This window comes from Lonchura striata, chromosome 1A (assembly GCF_050655825.1).
Source record: "Lonchura striata isolate lonStrDom1 chromosome 1A, ASM5065582v1, whole genome shotgun sequence".
Classification (NCBI taxonomy): Eukaryota; Metazoa; Chordata; class Aves; order Passeriformes; family Estrildidae; genus Lonchura; species Lonchura striata.
The window spans coordinates 18,538,526-18,561,511 of NC_140741.1; the positions used below are offsets into that span (position 1 = coordinate 18,538,526).

A 22,986-nucleotide genomic window follows, 5' to 3' on the forward strand; every position below is an offset into this window, starting at 1 on the left:
GATGACACAAACCAAAAGGGCAATGGTTTAGAAAGTGCTTTTCCAAAATTGCAATATGCAGAGGTTCGCTTCATATTATGCCAGTAGTATAAGTGAAAATCTGGTTTGGAAAAGACTTCAATAGCACTTCAAAAATGCTCAAAAACCCAAGCTGACCTCAGGGGTTACATTTATAAGAAAGTTCACACCATTGCAGCTTGGATAACTCCAGGTTATTTTTTGTCACGTTTATCACAGGGATGTGTTTAACCTCTGCAGACCTGACATCCATGCAAAGGACAGGAGGAGGCCACTGAAGGGAAGGAACAGCAGAACCCCATCCCCATCTGGCTGGTCAAACTCAGCTGACCCAGGCGAGGCTGGTCTGGCTGGAGATGTTTTTCAGTCCCACCCTTCCCATGCTCTGCACACATGGCTGGCAGCGTTGGAATTGGAATACTCAGCTGACAGAAGATTCCTCTGACCCTTTCTCTCACCAGCACACCCCTGCGGCCCTCATCACATTAGCAAAACAAAAGTTAAATTCAGCAGCACAATCCAAAGCCTACCCCTTCAAAGAATTCCTGCACAGGAGAAAGCAACTCCCAGGCAGCAGAGAAGGTCATCTTGCCTCCTTCCCACGACAGGCTAGGATGCAGCAAGATCACTTTTTTCCAGAAGAGCACTCGGAGTTCTGAATCATCTTAAGTTTTGACCAAGGATCCCAAAAGAGCAAACTGCAGCATCGCCTGAAAACCCTCAGAACAGCTACATATTTAAAGATTTGTCACTGTATCAACCGAGGCATTAATAGTAATCTCATCTGAATTATCATATGTTCATTATTATGAACTGGTTAGAAGTAAAGAGTGGACAAGGTGTGCAAATCTAAGCAGATTCTTCCCTAAAAAGAACCCAGTGGTGCTTCTGGCTAGAAACCAACCCTATTATGGCCCTGTGGCCCTGTTACTTGCAGTGGTTTCTATCAACCTAGTCTTTCAGGTATTAAGTCTATTCAGTTCAACTCCTTCATGCAAGTGATAGTGAAAAATCTTGTAATCATGTATATAATTAATAAAAAGTTATTTTATATATATGGTTTCCTTTCTATTCTCTACCATTATGTACATTTTGATATGATTAGTTTACATGACATCTTTAAGATATCAAGTTATACCATAACCTGTGCTTTAGTGCTTCAGCTAATGACTGGAGGTATTACTCCACAGAATGTTTAAGACATCAGTGATTTCCTTTTTGTGTTATTCCCAATCTTTAAATCCTTTTCAGTGAACCACAATAGTGCAAGCACAGCTTTTTCTGTAACTTAGCTTTTTCTTCAAGCCATGAACTGTAAAATATAGTGAGAGTTCGCATCAGTGTAGAAAAAAAAATACAGAAATGACTGAATGGAATTTAGGTATTTTAAGGGTACTGACAGCACTATTTTGGTGTCTATTAAAATGCATAATAAAAGGATTAGTGAAGACATTCCTTTAATCATAGCTAATATAACTGCAGTTTGGTAGCTGGTATTTTATACCATTCAAAGTTTTTTGAGATTGGTGGCAATAGAAAATTAATGTCAGCATTACTGAAAAGAGTCTACAAGCGATCAGGGCATAGCAGTGGCCCTGTATTGTGAGCACTGTATGGAGGAAATTACCTACACTGGAACCATGAGCGCTGCACAGGAATTCCCACTCTCCAAATACTTCAGTTGTTCCAACACATACCACTTCTGCTTACAAACCTCTTTCATAAGGGAACTGGGATGTATAACATGAAGTATCTTTCATGTTCTGTATAAACTCAACTTAAAGTGAAATCCTCTTAACAGTGAAGAGAATGCATTAACAGAACCAGTGTCTAAAGTAACTTCCTGTAGCACCAGAAGAGGCATGTTATAGAGTGTTTTTGAATTTTCCCAAAGCATCTCACCAATTCCTCTTTTCTGACCTGCTGCAAAAGCCTGGGGAAAAAGGCATCCTTCACATGCCATGTCTCGTTTAATGCTTGGTCTCCCTCCCAAGACTACAGTTCAGCATCACTTGTGGTGCTTAATGACAGGCACAGCTGTCCAGCAGTCTTTGCAATGCGATCAACTCAATTCACAGTAGTGCACTGCACAGCTCACAGATTTTTCTCCTCTCTACTCCCAGCAGACCTGGGCTGAATATGCCAGACTTGGAAGCAAAATGGTTCCACTCAAGGAGGAACCTCATCTGAACAATCAGTTCTGACATTACTTTTAGTTGAGCACAGGAAAATTTCTACTGTGCTAGAACTGTGACAAAGCAATTCAAAGAACTTTTGTAAAAAAGTAAAAAATCCTTTGTAACTAGAAATCAACTTAAGAATGAAGCACAAGATTTAATATCTTCCTCAAATTAACACTTGGCTGAAACTGCCACCAAGTTAAACCAAAATTTCTACAGCCCACATCCTATTTGAGGAGACCAGAGTGGCAGTTTCTAGAGTTTTGTTGGCTTTTAGCTCAACCAGAACAAAAAGCCAACTTGCATCTTTATGACTTACCACCAAGATGTATGATTCATGGGCAAATATTTCTTCCAGATAGATATCACATCCTCCAAGTATGGATGGGAACTTTACTCACACTCATTGCAGCAAAAATTTCTTACAAGGAATAAACTTTGGAGCAAAGCATCACAAACAAGCAGACTCTTTGTATACTGTTTTTTTTTTAGTGACTTAAAAGTTCCAAAGTAGAATATTTTTTCCAAGACCAAAGCAAATACAGCAGAAGCAGTACAGATAAATAGATCTATTAAGCCAAACACAATTCTTCGAAAAATTGCAGTAGTTATTCTAAAGACTGAATGTAATTGGCTTTCAAGAAATCTGACCTTAGCCTAGACAAAGCAAACTGTGCTATTAGCCAGCTGTTAGGTAGAATACTATAAGCTCTGGCAATGGCAGATTTTCTTCTGCAGGTAAAAATTTCAGCCACTGCCATTGTAGAAACCAAGGTGTTCAACAATCTGGTTGTATCAGAAGGAGTAACAGTAACATTCTGGTTTTACAGTTTCAGTCCTCATTAACTTTTGGCTTGAGACAGCTGACATTACTTACCAGCACTAAAGTGTAATTTCAAGGGCTCCCAGGACAAATACTTCTATACAAAGAAAAAACTAAGTTTCTACAGAAACTAACACTCAGCATGATTGACTTCACCATATTCATGCTATTAGCCATGTTTTCATCATGAATGCAAAGTTCCACCTGAACAAAATGAACCAAATGAAAAGGTTTGGTTGAACATGTTAACTCATGAGCCGCCACCACAAAAGCTTCACAGCTTCAGCAGGTCAGAACAAACCCTCTGGAAAGAGCTGAACTTCACTAAATTGTACAGAAATGGAAAGCCAGTCTATAGGCACTTTACCAGTGGGTACCTTACCTCACACACAGCAAAATACTATCGATTAAAAAGCAAAATCAGTACTTTATTCTTCAGATACCAAGAAGGGTATCTTGTTCATTCCCTGACTTTAGAAATTCAATTCTTTTGCTTGATTTGGCAGCCTTGAAATCTTTAAAACCATGTCCCTTAGGAAAGAATAATCCAGGCAATTATTTCTCCATTATCTGCAAACAGAAAAGCAAATGACCAGAAACTCAGACTTTTAATGAAAATATGGCTACAGCTGCTGAAGGCTATCCAGTAGCATTTAAAGCAGCACGTGGGAAATGTCATGTTTTCCAGTGTATTATCTTGTCATCCATTAAATAGCTGAGACAGAAAAAAAAAAAAAAAAAAAACTCTGAAGTGCATCTGGCAAAAAAAAAAAAAAAAAAAAAAGGGCAAATAGTAAAGTTGCTTGTGTAGATTTTTATATGGGTTTGGAAATTTTATTTGTGGCCCACTGAGGAGCTCTCAAGTCTACCATTTTAAGACCAAAACATTACTCTGAGCAGTGAGCTGAGTATGACAAATCCAGATGAGTACTTAATGGAAATGCATAGGTTGTAGCATTGGTATTCAATCACAGTGATTAAGACCTTTTCAAAATATGCAGTTGCTCTGACAGACAAACAGCTCTTTCAGATCTTTGGCAAATCTTGGGCTAACCAAATCTAAAATCAATTTTAACACATTAATTGAAAGATGTAAAGGCATGTCAAAATACAATGGGAACAGATACCTGGATGTAAAAATATTTCATCATCAATCCCTGTACTTGACTCTATTTTTCCCCTCTACTCAAATGAAATTTGTTTTTGAAACAGCATAGAAGTTTCTGCTCCCCAAATCTGCAACACTATCATGTTTTAAACTTTAGGCCATAAAACTTCCCAGTTTGTCACGGGTTTTCAACTGTCCCATTAAGCAGTACATGGTTTGATGAGGTCAGTGTTCTTGTTCTTTTTCTGTAAAGCACCTGGCACAATTAAGTCAATGAACAGATCTCCCAGTCATTACAGTCACCCATAAATTCTCTGTGAACTAGAAGCCAGGGTAGGAAGCAAACCTGAGCAGCTGAACAGGATGCTGATATCAAACCCTTTTGCCATCTGATTTCTTCCAGTGCCATTGGTGCATCACTGATCTCAGGCTCCCCTGAATGACCCTCAGCACAGCACAGCACTGCAGCAGGTCAGCGGGGCAGAGGAAGAGGCGGCACACCAAGCTGCAGGGTGGGGCAGCCATGCTTCCACCACCCTAGGAAAGCACCCACATGCCATCACTGCACTGCCACAGGACTCAAAACAGGGAGCACTGGCAGCTGCAAACCCGATGATGATGTGTGGAAGGAAAAAGCAGCAGGGAAGTCCTGGACAAAAGCAAGTAGGCTAAGCATATGTAGAGTGTGAAAGAGAAAGCTCTTCTTCCAGGAACTGCACAGGTGTCAAGGAAAAAGAAAAAAACAAACCAAGCAATAAATCAAAAGTTGAATCAGCCATCAGTAGCATGAGACAAACCTGAACAAAAGCCAAGAGTAAGAATACAAAAATACCATTTGACACCCTTCTTACAAATCTAGATCTGAACATATGAAACACAAACACTTCCACCTCCTTTTTATATTAGGATTCCAAAAGAATATACACATCTTCACAAAATGCATTTAGTTGCCATATAATATACTTGGATTTAAATGAAATTTGCACTTCGAAAAATTTTTTTAAAAAAAGTTATAAGAATATTCCCTCACATTTCTCCACAGAATTTCTTCTTTAAAATGTAACAAGCAAAGGGCACAGAGATTGGACCTAAAAAAGCATTTTTTCTCCTGATGATACTCTGTACATTTTTCTGTATTTACACTGAAGTAAATGAGCATAAGTCTGAAGAAATTAAACACTTTCCAGTGCTAAAATCAAAACATAAGCATACAATTTTTTAATTTCAGTATTTTAAAGTACAGAAAGTGGAAACTATGAATATCAAGTACAAATTTAAACAAAGCCACTTATCCTCCCCTAGAATAATCAATGTGAACTACTTATAGAAACTTACAAATTTAAAGTAAAATCAAAACAAAATAAATACTGTACATACACTTTCCCTGCCTGCAGGCAAAAGAGGATGGGAAATACTGTTATGAATTGAAAAAAAAAGCTCTTAAAGCTGCAGCATCCCATTTCCCAGCCAAATACTTAACACAGTAGTGCGTTTCTGTAAAAAGGAAGACACACATACACCGACCCCTACTGAGCAGACAAGCTAACATTTTCAGAAACATTAAGAAGGAAAGATAGAAATTAGACTATGAGAGTAGAAAAAGGAGGAAAAGACAAATGGGCCAGCAAAACATTACTACAAAACTAGTAAATATAGCCAAGAACTAGCCCCGTTTTTGCTTTTCTTTTTTTTTTAAAATTCCGTGTTTGTCTTTTTTTTAAAAAAGATTCACCAAAGCATTGGCAGCAACAGACATTTCCCAGCAGAAGTGACAATTACATATCAATATAATCTCTTAAAGTGATCCCTTTCATTCCCTTCCCACAGCATGAAATTCTTATGGCTTAATTTATATTAAAAGTAGAAAAAGTCCTTTCTTTCCAAACAGAAATGCACTCTATGAAGAACATGCATCTCCTTATCAGTGCTACTTTAATTTCCCATCCACTGCATGACTTATCATTCATACTCTCCCACAAAGAGGGTTACCAGGGTTGTTTCTTTTTGGGTTTACTTTTTGGAAAAATGGATGTTGCAGCTTTTCATCTTGTTAACGATAAACAGTAAGGCCCTTGGTTCCATTTATATTTCTTCTGTCAAAGAGTAGTGCTGGGCTCACTCAGCCCCAGGACTACCAACAGCTTTTAATGGTCTGGAAGTATTATGTGAATGACACTCTGGAAAGACAAAAGGCTTGGGGGTTGTGGTGGGAGTGTGAAGGGACAGGTGGGCACGTGGAGCCTAAAGAGGACACTAGTCACTGGGTCATTCTAGTTCTGCTTAGTCTCCACAGCTACCAAAAGGGGTGTAGGCAAGATTCCCACCAGCTCTGGCTTTGAAATCCTGCAAAAATTTTCAACACTCGCAACTTTATGGTCTCATGAATAAAGACAGCTTATGTCTCAGAGCAAAGCCAAAGTGTCCAAAATGTGGTCGTGACACTGTGCTCTTTTACATCTCTACCAAAGGTAACACAAGCACTTCAACCACCAAAAATTAAAAAAAAACAATCAAAGCCCCAACCCCCCCCGTGTGATCAGAAAACAATTTTAACTCTCAACATCTAACCCTTCCAAAATTTTCTTTAAGAATGAATTCATGTAGAGTATTATAGGTTGCATAGGTAATCTACCTCAGAGGTCAACAAAGGCTACCCTGTAGCCAGGGTTTATTAGCAAGTATAATAGGAGAAGAAAAGGGAAAGTTGCTGGAAGAATCTTTGATATAGTTTCTAGGTGGTCTTTCCATTTTCATATTTGTTTCTTGTTTTGCAATTGTAGGAACATGAGAACTTAAGAGAGTGTGAAAACCCCTAGAATATTTCATTTCCTATTGTTCTGCCTACAAAACAAAAATATGAAATTGAGTTTTATGCCAAATGCAAGTTCTTTGACTTTTCAAAAAAGATTATCCTTGAAAACAAGTTACCATAGCAGGCATCATTTGCTGTTGTCCAGCCAGTGTTCCGTACTCCCTCCCTCTTCCACCCCAAGTGAGACAGCAAGGAAAAAAATTGGGCTTTTTCTCTCCACTACAACAACACAAGGTTCAGTCCATCTACAAAAAGACTGGTGCAGAAGCGATTTCAGCTAGAATACAATAAATATATCTCTACATACAAGTACACAAAACAAGCGAGGTCACCACATCCTCTTCGTGAGCTACCAGGAGATTTCTTTTTTTCTCCTTTGTTGTTTTCCTTTTTTTTTTTTTTTAATACTGCTCAACATGGCAATTTCTTTTGAATTACTTGATTTAAGTTGGAACATCAGATTTAACTTCTGCTGGAAGCATGGATATTTGAAGAAAATGGGAATGCCTGTTGACAGCCTGTGAAGAGACTATTACATAAATTCATGACAGTGGAGAGCCACTCAAAAAAAAAAAAGTTGGAAAATTAGAGCAATATAAAGGATAAAACCAAGAAGAAATAATATATATGGGTCCAGCCATATCTATAATTCAACTGTAAGATACAGATAAATAGCATGGATGGTCAGAAAAGAGACTTTGTATAAACCAATCACATGTACAAGAAAGGATACTCTGTATTTTAAAATTCCTTACTCCAGATTCTATTCTGGCTTACTTTTACTTCAGACAAAAATCTGTCTTTAAGGAGAGAGAACTCATTCTTTATTCTGCTCTGAATCTGATTGCTGCCCTAAACTGGATTTTTCTATCATTAGAAATTGCACAGCCAGCAGGAAGGAAACAGTTTGGTTCAATATACTAAAGCTAAAACAGCTTCCAAATCCTGGCAGGCATTAAGCCATTTGCTCAAGTTTAAATGAAGAGAAAATTTATATGGGTATAGAATTTTAACTAATATTGACAACATAGTTTATTTCTTTGACTTACTTTGGTGAGAACATATTAGAAGATAGTTAAAATATTCTCTGTTAACTATTCCCATCTAGAAAACATAGCACCTGAGAACAGCAAGTCCTTATAGTCATTTTCAGCACCTGAAGAATATTTCTTAGCTTATCTTCTGCATTTTAGAAATCTTTGATTACCTCCATTCCCAATATTATAAAGGTTGAGAACTTGTGTTAATTTAAAAAAATTAAAAGACTTTAACTTGGTTTGGTGCAACATTATTTAACGAACAAAAAAAAAGTTTAAAAACTCACCCATACAAGTCACAGAAGAAGTTAACTCGTCATAATATAAAAGTAGGACTGCAAAAAACACTCCTAAACTATCATTTTCAAGCTCCAAAGTAAAGCTATGAAAGCTACCTGACTTTTTTGCAGTGGCACTATATTTTGATGTTTCTCCATTTAGAAACAGGACAACATAGTGCTAACTGGTTCTGACCCTGCAGCAATAAAGAACACCTGACATCAGCACTATTTCCACAAATTATTAAAAGCATTTATAATCTAGCCTAAATAACTCTGCACAAATATTCTAGAAAATAAAACTGACTTTGTTTTTAACCACAAGAAGATAGAAGATTCCAGTATAGGATATGGAGGAAGGAAAAACTGGTGTGGAAAATTAAAATCAATTTGATGACTTGGAGAGCTATGCAGGAGTATTTTTACTCTTACCAATCAAAAAAAGAAAAAAACCCAACCAACCAACAATATTGTTGTCATTAGTATACTGACATTTACATTTTGGCTGGACCCTGCAAAATGCCCTTTTTCCAGAATCATGTAAAAGAATTCCCCTTTCTGTCTTCATCCCCATCCCTCAAAAGTTAAATATTTCATTTTATATTACAGAAAAATACAAATCTTAAATCAAAATTATTTACAATAATTCAGAATTGGCATTTGCTATCAGCTCTGTTTGAAGCCTGACACAAATGTCATTCTGATACCAGTAAGCTACTTAAATGCTTATATATATGGACCAGTTAAGACTTTTAATTTGCTGTCTCACCCAGCTTTGAAAGCAACACATGTTCTTCTGTTTTCATGACTCCTCAGTAAAACATGTTTAGCGTACAATAACAACACTTTAATGCTTCTTCCATGCTACATTAAGTGAAATGCCAAATCTTTTAACTGCAATGTGTATCTTATGAGTTATTTGAGAACAACTGTTCTGAAGAAACATTTATCTTAACTGATGTCCCCATTCCTCCAAAAGATATATTGGGTCTTCCTCCTTTGTACCAACTCTTAAATAACTAGTACAAATACAATTTCAGGGAGTTTTTTTTACAGAAGAAAATCATCACACACAGATCATCAGGAGGAAAATATGTACTCAGATTTGGAGGAAAGAGGTGCACTTTAAATCAAGTTAGCTACTGGACCAACATAAGAAAATTCTTCTGTCTTTAGGAGTCTCTTCTAGTCCATTAAATAAATAAATCTGATATTAAAAAGGACAGGTCAAAAAATAATCAAGCTGGCAGAAAATATGCAACTTGCAAGTCAACAGAAGCCCAGCCAATAGCCTACAAAAAGCAGGAAAAAAATAAGATTCCTTATGCCTTAATTTAAAAAATAATTAATAACGCATCTCACCCCTATTTAAGACTATAACCTGAATATCAAATTTAGGAGTCCAGACTAATCACAATTAATGTGGCTCTCCACTGCACCAAATACACATTATCAAAACAATTTAAAACTTTCACATTATTACATCTAAATTAATAACCCCCCACAGAAAGTCTTCCAAATAAATAGTTTCTTAAATGAATTTTAAAGTTGTGAAAAATCTATCAGAAATAAATTATTGATAAACCACCTTCATCATCTTCCCCTCATTAATTTAGGTCAGAAACTACCAGCAACAAATTATATTCAAGCCCTGATGAGAGACTATTTCTCACAGTCCGTGTCTCTCTGAAGATTTCCCCGTTCCCGTATGGTTATTGCTGAGCAGGTGTGGCACAGTGAAAATGCAGCATTGGGTTGGTTTTTTTTGTGTGTTCTTTTTTTTTTTTTTCCCTTTTTTTTTCTTTTTCTTTCTTTTGTTCATCAGGCAGAGTTTTCTATGGTACATGCAAGTCTGCTTCAAGCAGAGGAATAACAGCAGCTCCAGGCTCTGTTGCCCTCAATACTGGTCTGTGTAGGAAAGACAGCAGTAGTAGAAGTAGCAGCTACATTAAACAAAGAAGCGTGCATGGCCATTCCGGTTCAGCTTCAGGATCTTCCCAAGGCGCTGTTTAGCAGTTGCCATTCCTTTCTTTGGACGTTTGCCTGAAAAACCCAAGCAGGGACTTCAGTCAGGAATTTCAGGATGAAATTAAATCATTGTAGAACAATGGTGAAACCCAGCTTTCAAGCTGAAGCAAGCAAAATTTTCACCAGAATCAGTTTAAAAAACAAACAGGGAACCAGAATAGTTAAAAAGAACACCCCCAGGAACTGTTTTCCCTAAACTCCGACTAGAATTATCATAAAAGAAATTAGTACATTATTTACAAATATTTCCAGTCTATGAAACACAGTGGGTGTAGTAGGGGAGAACTTAAACTGAGCTTACTGAATTTTACTCAAGTTATTCCCTTGAATAAATTACAGAACATATACCAGAAACTAAACCAACATAGTAAGCTCATCAGACTATTTCTAAAGTGTTAAGAGTTTCTAAACCTTCATTTCAATAAGCAAATCTGATTCAAGCCAGTTTGATCTCTCTTAATTCCACCTCCCCATATCCTGTGCCAAAATTGGGAGTGTCCACAGCACGCTCACTTTGTGTTTTTCCTCAAGGTCTAATTCTGTCCTTTACTCAGTTTCTGTATTTAGTATTTTGCTTCCCTCCCCCAGCCCACTTTGGCAAGGGGATGGAGAGAAGCATCACCTTTTGTTGCCTGGTTGCTGATAGGGGGTGGATTTGATGCTGGCCTCTTCATTGGGTGCAGTGGTACAGACAAGGATGTTTCACCATAGGGCCTGTCAGGGCTAAGGCTGCCATCACTCAGCTGACATTCTGCTTGCATCAGGCTGGAGTCGCGTGTGTATCTGCCATGCTGAAAACTCAAGCTGTTGCTGTGGACTATGCTTCTGTTTTCCTGAACCTTAAGACTGGCTTCTGAGGCACCCTCCTTCTTGATATATTTTTGAGTTTTATTTGCATCCTAGTATGGAAATGAGAAGAAAAGATGTGCAAGTTAGTAGCTTCTGGCTACAGGTTAACTCCAGTTTTTCCAATTACACTGTTTTGTCTTTGAAGCAGGTATTTCAGTTCCACCTGTATCTGGCCATTTTATGAGTCCACCATTTCTTTTAGAATAGATAACCTCTTAAAGGTAACAGATTTTGTACAACCTCTTCCATATACACCTAAGGGCAATGCTACAGTTTAAGTACACATACTAATGTACTCAATTCCTCTACTTTTTGCACTTTTTCCTCTACAGCTTGCAGTGACAAAAACAAATGCAATTGTTCTTGATTAAACCAGCCACTATAACAAGCCATACCATAATCACTGACTACTTTAATAGGCAATTTGTTTTCAATATTCAGCTGATGAAAGAATAAATGCTAAATTGGGAATTACAAACTGTAAAGGAGTACCATGTAGTCAAATATTCTTAAAAAGCAAACACCACAAAGCATGCAGTTAAAAATGCTGCTATTTAATGGCTGTAATTTTGCAACTTTACTTGTTCTAGTTAATTAATTATTCCAATACTTCTAGTACATACAAGTTCAGAAATATGAAAAAAGTTCATGGTGTATAAAAGCTCAGAGCATAAGGTACACATTCTTTGCTGGATTCCATTTGGAAATCAGAAAACAAAAATATTCCTACCTGTTAGCTGTTGAAAACTATCAGTTTAGCAAGTATCTTTACTATACATACTATTAACATGTTCCACTTGTTCTGTTGTTCTGGCTGGGAATAACAATACATAAACAACAAAGTGCTGCCCCAGTTATAGTGAATAAATTCACACATTTTCAATGCAGTATTTTTTATTTTTCAAGATATTGCCCTGAGCATCTTAATATTGGGCACTATGACAGAAAAGAATTTGAAAGGAAAAACCCAAAACATCAACAGTGAAAAAACGTATGACAAAAATAACTCAGTTATCAAAACTATAAGTATCTGTCAGATACACAGTGCTTAAAGACCAGTCCACCTTGCCTTCTGTACTTAAAAATGCATTGATTATGTTCTAGGTATTGCTTTACCTGAGGGGTAATCCTCGAAGCTTCATTAAGGTGTCTAGTCCATGCTGAAGTTCCCACATCTCCTTCCTCCTCCTTCACAGACCTACCTAGAGAAGTTCAACAAGTTTAAATTTTAATACTTTCAATTTAGTCACAACTTTCCGATTCTTCTAAGTATGCCACACAACTTTTAGATGGAACTATTCAGAAGGGGTATTCTGATGACAAGTTAAGTTTGCTCCAGTTTTCAGAAGTAATATTTACTTTTTATAGAAAAAAACAAAAAAGCAAAACCACAGAATACACCTTTTTAAATGTCCGCCTGATTTATTTAAAAGCTACTAATCTAATAACTACAAATCTTAAAATGTAGCTTTAAGTGACTATTCTTAGCACTGTGCCAAAAGCAGGGAGCAGCAGTTCCTTAGTTCAGATACCTACCACACTCTATGGTTTTGTGGCTCTGAGATGGCTGTCTGTCTTTATGTCGACTCCTGGAGTAGCTTTTGTGTTCCTGAAGAGAGGTTCTTTTATTTGTGCAGTCTGTGCTTTGAGTATGACCTGGTAAACATGTAGTATAGTGCAATCCTGCCATAGAAAGCATGCCCTGAATAGCTTCTTCTTCTGTACTTGTCGAGGTAGGACATTCCCTAAGAAAATCAAGGGAGTAGTAATCAGCTCAAAACAGAAGCCTTCAAAGGACTGACTTTTACATTGCTAAAAAGTAGAATCATAAATACATGCCAGAAGATCTGACAGTCCATAAGAATGCTCACAATGTGCTTACTTTTTACTGGGAGTTTCGTTTCTGGATGGCTTCTGGGTACTTTGACAAAGGTTTCTTGTGACCTTAGATTCTTCTTTGAAATTTGATGTTACTTCCTGCTTCTCTTCATCACCTGAGCTTTCTGACTCCTCTGTGGAGGAATCCTTCTGCTGAAACAAGAGGAAACAGTATGCAGAATGGTCACCAAATCTCCTAAGTGGAGACTACTGATGCCTTAGATTTTAGCTTTTATATTTTTCAGATTCTGTACTGCTTTAGTGTGCAGTTCTAAGCTTCATATTAAAGGACAGTGAGTTCTCTTCAGAAAATAGGTAGACAAAACAATTCCTTTGCTAGCTTGGGACCAAGGACAAATGATCCAAATTCCAGGTCCAAGAGCATAAACAATATGGAGTGAAGAGAGAAAAACAAGGAGGATGGGACTTCATAACCTAAAGCTGTAATTGGATAATTAACTCCAATATGCAAATGGAGCAGAACTTATAAAAGTGTGAGACCTTGTGACCGCTGACCATTTTTTGTGATCATTTTTGGGTTCACCTTGGGTGTAAGCCCTGACTGGGCTCTTGGACTGCCCAAGGTATATCCATTGAGGCCTTCTAATAAATACCTACTTTATTCCTTTAGCTCTGTCTAGCCGCTGTTCTAGGTCAGCCTTCACAAGGCATCACTACCTTAATTTATGCTAAGTGAAGAATTTAAAAGCTTCAAGGTACAACTTTTTTTATACTTATAGTATCCAGAATGCAGTTAATCTGAATTAGCAGCTGAGATGCTATACATTCAGATTTTGTAATGTGTACTGGTAAGTACACATTCCACAATACAGAAAGCATCTCCAAAATCAATTTTTTACAAAGCACCACACATATTACACCATACACAAATCACTGCATTCTCTTTAATAAGAGTATTAATTATTCTTATCTTCAATATTCAAAGTACAAGGAAAAAATACAGAAGTATGGTTCCAAGCAGCAGACAGCACTGATGCCTATTATATATGGCAGGACACATTCTGCCCCATAAAACTGCTTCTGGTTCCTACTCTCACAAAATATAACCTTCAGAGCACTATCTCTGATGAATGACAGATGCTCTCAGGTAAGTCCAGAAGACAGCAGGAACAGAGACACAACAGCTGTTGCCTCTCTTACAGAGGCACAGCCTCATTTCATGAGTGAAAGAGCTTTTCAGCTCCTGCTGAGATTACAGCTTGTATGGGCAGGAGCTTCTCAAAGGTGGAACAGCCATATGTGACTCAATATGCCTTCACAGGAAGCAAGGGCTACAGTGCATATGTTCCATCTTGGTAATTCAGACTAATCTAATTTCAACAAGTACAGAGAACACCACAATCTTTTTTTCAAGACAAAGAATATATGTAACACACAACAAAGGTTTTGAAAACAGAAGATCAGAACATGAAGGAGTCATAATCCTTAAAGACTGACAACATTATCCCCATCATCAAAAACAGAACTGGAATGAATGAAGTGCATTATATCACCAAGATGTATTTTTATACAACAGTTTCATTCACATGAGCAGCTTCCTAAAATTAAAATGCAAGAGAAGATGGAAAAAAACTAAGAGAGTAAGTACAGCATAAATATAAAACATTCAGTCATTTACAAAGTCATAAAAAACTGGCTATATTCTCCTGTGAAGAAGAAATATATCACTTCTGAATAACCTGAGACTGATTCTGTGTCTTAGAAAAGGAAACCTGAGCCAAAGTTGCTGGCAATGCAGTTTAGGAAACCAGAAGAAACCACACCATGAAGGTTCCTATCACTTACTCCAACATTTAGATTAGGTAATGATGAAAGACAGCAAGTACCAAAAAAAAAATGTTGACCACCATGGAAAAAGTAGGAATTTAAAGACTTCTTGTAAAGTCATATAATAGGTTGACAACTGAAAGAAAGATCAAGGCATTAGCTTTCCAGAAGCATGAAGCAAAAATGTCAGGTAATAACTTCACCTTACTGCTAACCAATAAAAATTTAAATTACTAAATACAAGCTCAATTCACAAATGAAAAAATAATTGAAGTATTTATAGACACACACATATCTCTAAATTCTAGAAGTTGTATTAAAAAATATGTTTGTAAATATCTAGACATACCTATGGATTCATACTTCATTTAACTCTGAAGAAATCACCACAATCTAGACCCGTAAAAGGAGGATTCCCATCTCTTTCCAATAGTCTAAAATCTCTGAATAGTATTTAGCCACTCAGGTTGTTTCTAAAACTGAATACCTGTAAGATTGTTTCCTATTAACCATGCTCTAAAAGGAAACTGTGTGGTAGCTACTCATAATTCAAATGATGAAACTTAGACTTGTTATGAAAGAAATAAATAAAGTAACTAGGATCTGATTTTGCTCGTTCAGAGCAGGGCTTGTCCTCTGCCAACCCCACCTCAATGACAAAGAAGATAAAATTTTGCAAGATAGCATATCTTATATTTTTTCTCGTCACTAGAATAAATGAAGAATGAAGCAACACATTGTTTGAGATATTAATCTAAACAGAAATTATATACTTTTGTTATTGCTGCTTCAACACAGACTTTGACCAGATAAATCTCAAGTACATGAGCAAAATTATATTTAATTGCTTCATTAATTTCTGAGATTTTTTAATAGGTACCTGTGTAGTGCAATCAGGCTCAGATTCTTCTGAATCAGAAATATCAGAGTACTCTGAGGATCCATTCCTGAGTTCTGATTTCACACTTTCAAAGAACACTGCAGAGAAAAGAATTAAAATATAAGACACAACATTAACTATGTTAATATTTAACAATCATTTTCGAAGCAAAACCCAAGAAACACATATTTTGTTTTTAACACACTGCAAACAAAGGCAAATGCACATACTGATCTGGTTCACAAGTTTGCTTAGGACAACAATGAGTTGACCAATAGACTTCCCAAGCAATTGAGTAGATGAAGACAGGAAGAGAAATCAGGTGCAGCAGGAGTTTATATTCTTCCTTCCCAGAGGGCACCCACTTCAGAGATGGCACTTGGGCATTTTCTGGTTTTTTGTACAGGCTGGAGTCAGAGCAGTTCTCACCAGCATGAACCCTTAAAAGACTGCATTTCTCCCAAAGAACCACAAGCAGGAAACACATTGCTAAGTGTTTGGATTCCAAGGCTCAAGGCCAGTGAGGTGTATGTACACCTGTGTCAAGGCTGCTGGCAAAAAATTTTGATTAAGTACAAATTCATTAACGGTGGCAATGTGCAGTTCAGGTAGCATAAGTTTTTTGAAGAAAAGCAAAATAGGGTAAAAGAATTATGACTGTGTATCAAGAAAATGTGGTCTAAAGAAAGAAACATCACTTTAAAAGTATTAATAGTTTCATACAAAACAATGCTGAAAGCAAAGCTGCACAAATCGGAAATTAACTCTAGAATGAAGAGAAGTAAAATTGAAATGTTGGTTTGTTTTCAGCATAGTTTTACATGAAGCCACATAAAAGAACACAGTTTTTCCTAACTATAATTATGCAAGAATAAAGGATATACCTGTAACTATGTATACACTGCAATTCTAGTTGAGGTTTGCTCCTATTGAAGACTGCGGCAAAGATCACAATTAGGCATCAAATATATTTGAAGGGATATTACTGATTACTAAACACTGCAAGTGATAATTACCTTCAGAGTCAGAAGAAAGCTAAGATGAGACTTGTCATCAGAAAGTGAGTAAATTGAACAGAAGGGACCAAAGACTAACTAAAGATAGTATTAGAAAGAACCATGAGGAATACCCAAGCAAATTAAATGAGCAACACTGCTGTACAGGAAATTAAGCTATATAAAGTAATGCTCATCATATAATGATAAATTAATGTTTTTAATTACTGCAGCTCAAAACAACCCAAGGGATTTTTGATGATAACTCATGCTTTTGGCTCATTTCAAAAAGGCAAATAAGATTCTAAGATTAGCAACGGTATGAACAATACAGAAAACAAAATTTTAGAGATCAAAAGAACTTTCCTTTACACTACTATCTTTTCCAAGAAAATATATTGTTCTGCATGCCTCCAGAGACAAGGAGGAATATTCCTGAAATTGGGTGAATGAGAATAGGCATTATCTAAGACACTGTGAATTAAGAAAAATCTCAAACAACCTTCCCTTCCCAAATCACCCACACAAAGTATTTTGCTCAATTAAGGGCTGCACTTGATCTTTGTCCCTCTGCTAACACTGGGTCACCATTTAAAACCAGGATCTTGGCACGACACACAAAGCTAGACAGAGCATGATCTGTTTAAAAGCATCTGTCTGTGGACATTCCTCTTGGCTTCAATCCCAGAAAGAACAATCAAAGTTGGCAGCTGTTCTAGGAACAGGTAGTTCCTCTTCTGGAATTCTCTGCAGACAATGCCCTTCCCCTCTCTCTCTAGAGTCTCAGTTAAGGTAAAATAATCACACATAACACACATTCAGGGAAGTCTGAAGACACTCAATATTAAGTTAAAAATATCAGGAGTGCTCAAGTGTTGGAAGAACAATCTCAATGTTCACTTCTAGTTCTAAATACATTTACTACATTTGGATACTCACTGCCATATTCATTCTGTATCAAGAGCAATACTTTTGAAGAAAAGTTACCATTTCCCTGTATGATTTAATCTTTGATTCAAGTGAAAAATTTAGTTTGATTTACTTAAGATTAATTTTGGAAGAGGAAAACCACTACAATAAGCCTTCACACAACAAGCTGTTTGCCCTGTTTTAAGAATATCCAAGAGATACTTCTCTCATGTGCAGGCTTTTTAATACTGTCCTCTGTGACATATAGAAGCACAGTCAACAGGGATTATAGTTTGCCTTGTTAATGAAAATAATTAAATATTTTATTCAGGCTGACAGCAGAGTCAAATATTACAGTCTGTTGTGCAGGAAACTCAGGGAACTGGGAGTCTCCAGAGAAGCCTTATCATCTTTTAAGTGTTGACTTCAGTTTCATAATAGACACCTTCTAAGCCCTTTTAAGCTCTACTGTGACTGAATGTGACTTATAATTAAGCAGGAAGCTGAACAGCTCTGTCAAGGACTAATTTTATCTGCACACAGGTAAAAAGATATTAAAAGTAGTTATTGGCAACAGGCATTCAATATTGATACCTTACTAATACACTGATCCATTCAGTGATCATCACTGCTGAACACTTGGCAAGAGGGCTTGAGGCTACCAAAAGACCACTAGAGATTAGCTCCCAGTGACGGGTGGTTTAAAGCACTGGAAAGTGTTCTACAGATAGCCCAAGTTCTTTCCTAACTTTGCAGATACAAAGGTTGAATGTGTAAGATTTACTAATGTTAAATTATGTCTTTTCTCTTGTATGGAATAAAGAAATTCATTAGTAAAATAGACAAAATTGCAAGATCAACGATGAACTTGTGAAATTCAACAGGAAAAGTAAAATATAAGGCAGGTTTAAAATTAGCCACATATTATGATCTTTCATTCTCTACAGTGAAATGATGTGATGAGCTTTTCACAATGAGGTATATTTTGCTTTTAAAACCAAAATCCAATCATCATTCTTACATTATGAAGCAGATCTAGAGTAACAAATACTCATCCAGAACAGCAATTAAATTTCCACTGTGAAAAATGCTCTCCATAGTATTCAAGACAGCACTAATATAAAAAGGTGGGTTTTACTTTTCATCTCTATCCTGTTAGCTTCTTCAGTAGACAAGTAATATTTACTAAATGTTTTGTGTAACTCCTAATACTACTGCTCCAATTTATTTCTTTATCCTCTTTATACTTAGTTAGACTGAAATATTACAGATGGTAGTTAGACCCTCACTGAGATCATCAAAATGTTCAACTGATAGGACTTGGAGACAATCTTACTGTTCAGTGGCTTCTGGGCATCTGCATTCCCTTCTGCTTCAAATCCTGAGGGCTGGTCTTCTACCTTTACAGCTGTCTTTTTTGACCTTGTTCTGTCATCTTCATCTTCACTGTCTGCTGTGTAAAGACTTCGATCTGTAAATGGACGTCTCTCATCTCTTCTCACAAGAAAAGAAAAGAAGTCAGTTTTTACTCTTAAAAACAAGAAGCAACTGTTTTCCTTTCTTTATTTACAGCACACTCTTAAGATATAACAGTAATATTCTCTTATGCTCATCTCTTCATTCTGAATTATAGATATTCCCATTTACTTCCTATACAACTGTCATTTCTATGAAGATCCAAAGTTTAACACCAGAGTACTTTAAATGAGAAGCACTCGTACATATGGATACAAAACAACTTTTTCTACTTTGAAGCATTCCCTTCAGTACAGACCCCTGCGCAAGTGAATGAAATGCTGTAACAAAGGACCATGCAAAGCCTCTTCACTCCCTAACTGTGGCTCCACTAGGGGACAGCAGACACAGACATTCCTTCTGTACTCCTAACCAGACTCTTAGTGGCAAGAACTTATGAGCTCTACAAATAGAAATATTAACAATTAGCATACTCCAGACCATAATGACCAGGAAAAAGCATCCACAAGCAATCCTTTATACCTAATTATTCTTCCATTTGACAGCAGAAGGCGAAGATCATTGTCTTTTGTTCTCCATTCAGGTACTGTAGAAGAGGGCTGAAAGGGCTTGTTAAACCTCCCATTCAGTTTTGAGCTTGTGATATCCTAAAGAAGTAAAAGCAATTTTGCTTATTTTTAATTCCTATGAACTCAATTGTTTTTTTCTGCACTCTATAAAAGATTAAATTCACTAATAGGATGGTTACCACCTGGATAACCAACTGAAAAAAGCTCAGACAAAACACATTTGGATGCAAAGCACTTCAGGAGACGACTGCATCTTCTCCTTTGTTGAATCATCTATACTCTCCTGAAGCACTTGAAACAATTACAACTTTCCTATAATACTCCTTTTATGTTTCCTTTGGAGAAATACCAATAGACTTAGGCAAGCCAGAAGCTGGGCTTGGAACTGCTACAGCAACTCCTGGATTGGGTATGTGCTCCCTGATAGTAATATCTCAGAACTGATTTAAAGGACAGCAAGATATCAGTAACAGAAAGAAACCTGCCTTAAGCAGAACTTCCTTAGCTCAAAGCAATTTACATTTGACATATACTCTGAACCAATCTGTATCTCATATGACAAAGAGATCTAGTCTGTATTCTTACACATCTTAAAACCATTTTCTTTTCAACAGAGATTATAAAACTACTCTGATTTTGTTTTTCTTTGCGCATAACTCAATACTTGCCTCTTCCCACGGTGACATCTCCAGCCTTTTCAGTACCTCCCTAGTGTGGAGTTCCAGGATGTCCAGATTAGAAGGAGTTTTGGTAGCATGGTCTCGCAGCTTCCTCACCCTTCGTCTGGAGTGGTGAGGGGAAGCTGTTTCATGTGAAGATCGCGAAGTTGGAGACACACCAAGAATTCCCTGAGTTTTAACTAATTTGCTGTTTTCCTCCTGTAATTAAAAGCACTTTTCAGAATAGTCTCAGAGGAATAAATCCACATATTTAAGTACTGCTTCTTATTCATCTAATTAAAGGTAAATTAGGTAGGAAAATTGTTAGACCTTTTGGAGAAATAACTACACTTTTCATTTGGATTTGATGTACAAAGTTTAATTCTACTGCACCTCTTTCTCATTTAAAGCTTTTATGCTATTCCACAAGCGTAGTGCCACCAGAACATATGGTTTTATTCGGGAAGGCAGCACAGGGTAGACATGTATTGTACACAACAGATCACACCCCCTCAGACCCATCCATCTCTTCACATGGAAATGTGAGAATTTTTCAAGAATCAATAACCACTGAAGAATAAAGGAGCAAAACACTGGTATGGGAAAGCAACAGGGGGGGGAAAAAAAAAAAAAAAAAAAAAAAAAAAAAAAAAAAAAAGGAAAACCCTCCCTCACTCACTATGTAACACACAGCCATGAAACAAAAGAGTGAGCAAGAGATGACAACTGGACCAGAACTAACTAACAAGTAGATAGGAGAATGGAATATGCACAGAATATCAAATTCAAGTCTTTAACAACACATTAATAATAATTATTTTAAGTAGATATAAGTGACTACAATTTAGAAATAATAAACTACAAGTAATTTCACCATTAAAAAATAAAATTCAACAAAAAACACATAAAGCACCCATTATCCATTTTCTTTATCTGAAATACCCATAGCTTAGTATTCCAAACAGATTTCCTCTTGATATTCTATTGTTAAATTAATGGTAAATAAATTAAAAGGTCAATCAGAAGCATAACTATGATGGAGTTCCCTGATTCAAAGATTTATTTTCTGAAGACCTATGTAGGGTTGCCTCTGTTCTTACCTCTACAGAACGAATCACTTTAGAGAGCTCTTTGACGAGATGCCCAGGCCTAATGTTGTCTGGAATTTCGAAGGCATGTTCTGTTACAAGCTATATACAAACAGAGAAGAAAAGATACTTAAGTTTTGGGTTTTTTCCAGATAAAAACAGAAACAATATGAAATAAACAAAACTACAAGGGGAAAAAAAAGAAAAGAAAAACCAGATTCATTTCTGTAATAATAACCACAAATTACCAGGACTGATATACACAGGCAGTAGCTTCCAGTCCAAGCTTTAGTAGTCAGCAGATGTCCCTCAGTCTCTCCAAGATTCCAAAGAAGAGGTAACACAAAGCCATGCTGACAACCACTTGATTTTTTTTTACCCTCAGAACAGTAATCACCCTTTTCCCCTTTACCATGGTCAGTGCAGAGCAATACTTCCAACATTTATTAGAGTCATGACTTTAAAAACACCTTAAGACTAACGGAATTTCACCCTGACAAAATTTAATCTCAAGAATAATAAAGAGCAACCAAGATGCAAATTTTTAGACATCTTCCCGACATCTAATTCTTAAAAATTACGCTTAGCTTATTTAAAATCTAGCAGGTTGGAAAATGCAACTCAGAAAAAAACCCTATTCGTTATAAAAAATGTAGGAAATCATAAGAGTTTATGTTCCCTTTAATCCTCTGAAACCATACCAGAGACAGATTTCATATACATACACACACAGCAAAAGTCCAAACACTCTATAGTTAGATCCAGCAAAAAATATTTTGTATGCAGTTTAAATGTCCATTTAGAACAATTTTAGTTAGAATTAAACAGATAAAACCTCACTTAACACACAGGCTAAAATGACAGACATGAATTCCTGTAATCAACTACTTAAATGAAAAACATCCCAAACACTTTCAGCTACCCACATTTCAAAAAAATAAGATTCAGCAGCAAAACGATTGCTAGAAGCAATTCAATACTGTATGTGCATTTCATTGAACCTGACTTCCTCTCAATCATTAAAACAAATGCTTTCTCCTCCTCCCAAAAAAGCTCAACACCAACATATAATCATGGTATGATTATTCATTTCAGTGCCCCTAATTCTACAGGGGAGATTAAATCAGCTGCTATTATTTACCACTGTTCATTCTTTGAATGTATCACACCTCTACACATTCACCCTGGAGAAAACAGCAGCTCTGTCACTAAACTGTACAATTTTTCCATCGTTACTGGTCATTTTAGGACCATTCAATCCTTCCTACTTCACTGTCTCAAAAAAAGATGAGTTTGAAATTCTCTAGAAAATGGCACAAAAGAATCCGCTAAGAAAATTCACCTATGAATTATGAATTCACCTCTGTTGAAAGACATACTCCATGACACAAATGCAAAAGCTTGTGAGAGGGGTTCTCATTTGAGGAGCATGTATTTGCCATTTTTCAGGAACTGTCTGAAATCCTCAGCATGAGCAGATCAAACTGCAATGCACAAAGCTCCTCCTGTCCTCACCTGCCTTCAACTCCAAACTTATCATAGCAGAACTGGCTCAAGGATGAGGCAGTAGCCAGAAAAGATGGATGCAAGGTATGGAACATGACAGCTGGT

General features: G+C 36.6%; 1 protein-coding gene across 3 annotated transcripts in view; it reads right to left on the reverse strand.

Annotated features, from left to right (window-relative positions):
• Nucleotides 1-2,665: 2,665 nt before the first annotated feature.
• The window catches only part of KDM7A (lysine demethylase 7A), a 64,126-nt gene continuing 43,805 nt past the window's right edge, over nt 2,666-22,986 (reverse strand). Inside the window, exons 11-20 of one of the 3 annotated variants that reach the window (XM_077783340.2) lie at nt 21,388-21,477; nt 20,297-20,506; nt 19,582-19,706; nt 18,920-19,077; nt 15,680-15,777; nt 13,016-13,161; nt 12,666-12,878; nt 12,250-12,331; nt 10,907-11,183; nt 2,666-10,299 (exon numbers count right to left, since the gene is read on the reverse strand). In XM_077783340.2, the coding sequence (XP_077639466.1) occupies nt 10,205-10,299; nt 10,907-11,183; nt 12,250-12,331; nt 12,666-12,878; nt 13,016-13,161; nt 15,680-15,777; nt 18,920-19,077; nt 19,582-19,706; nt 20,297-20,506; nt 21,388-21,477 (1,494 nt within the window). In that variant the 3' untranslated portion in view covers nt 2,666-10,204. Of the gene's footprint in view, nt 10,300-10,906; nt 11,184-12,249; nt 12,332-12,665; nt 12,879-13,015; nt 13,165-15,679; nt 15,778-18,919; nt 19,078-19,581; nt 19,707-20,296; nt 20,507-21,387; nt 21,478-22,986 lie in introns of all 3 variants that reach the window. The other 2 variants (XM_077783339.2, XM_085569457.1) reach the window with 2 other exon arrangements.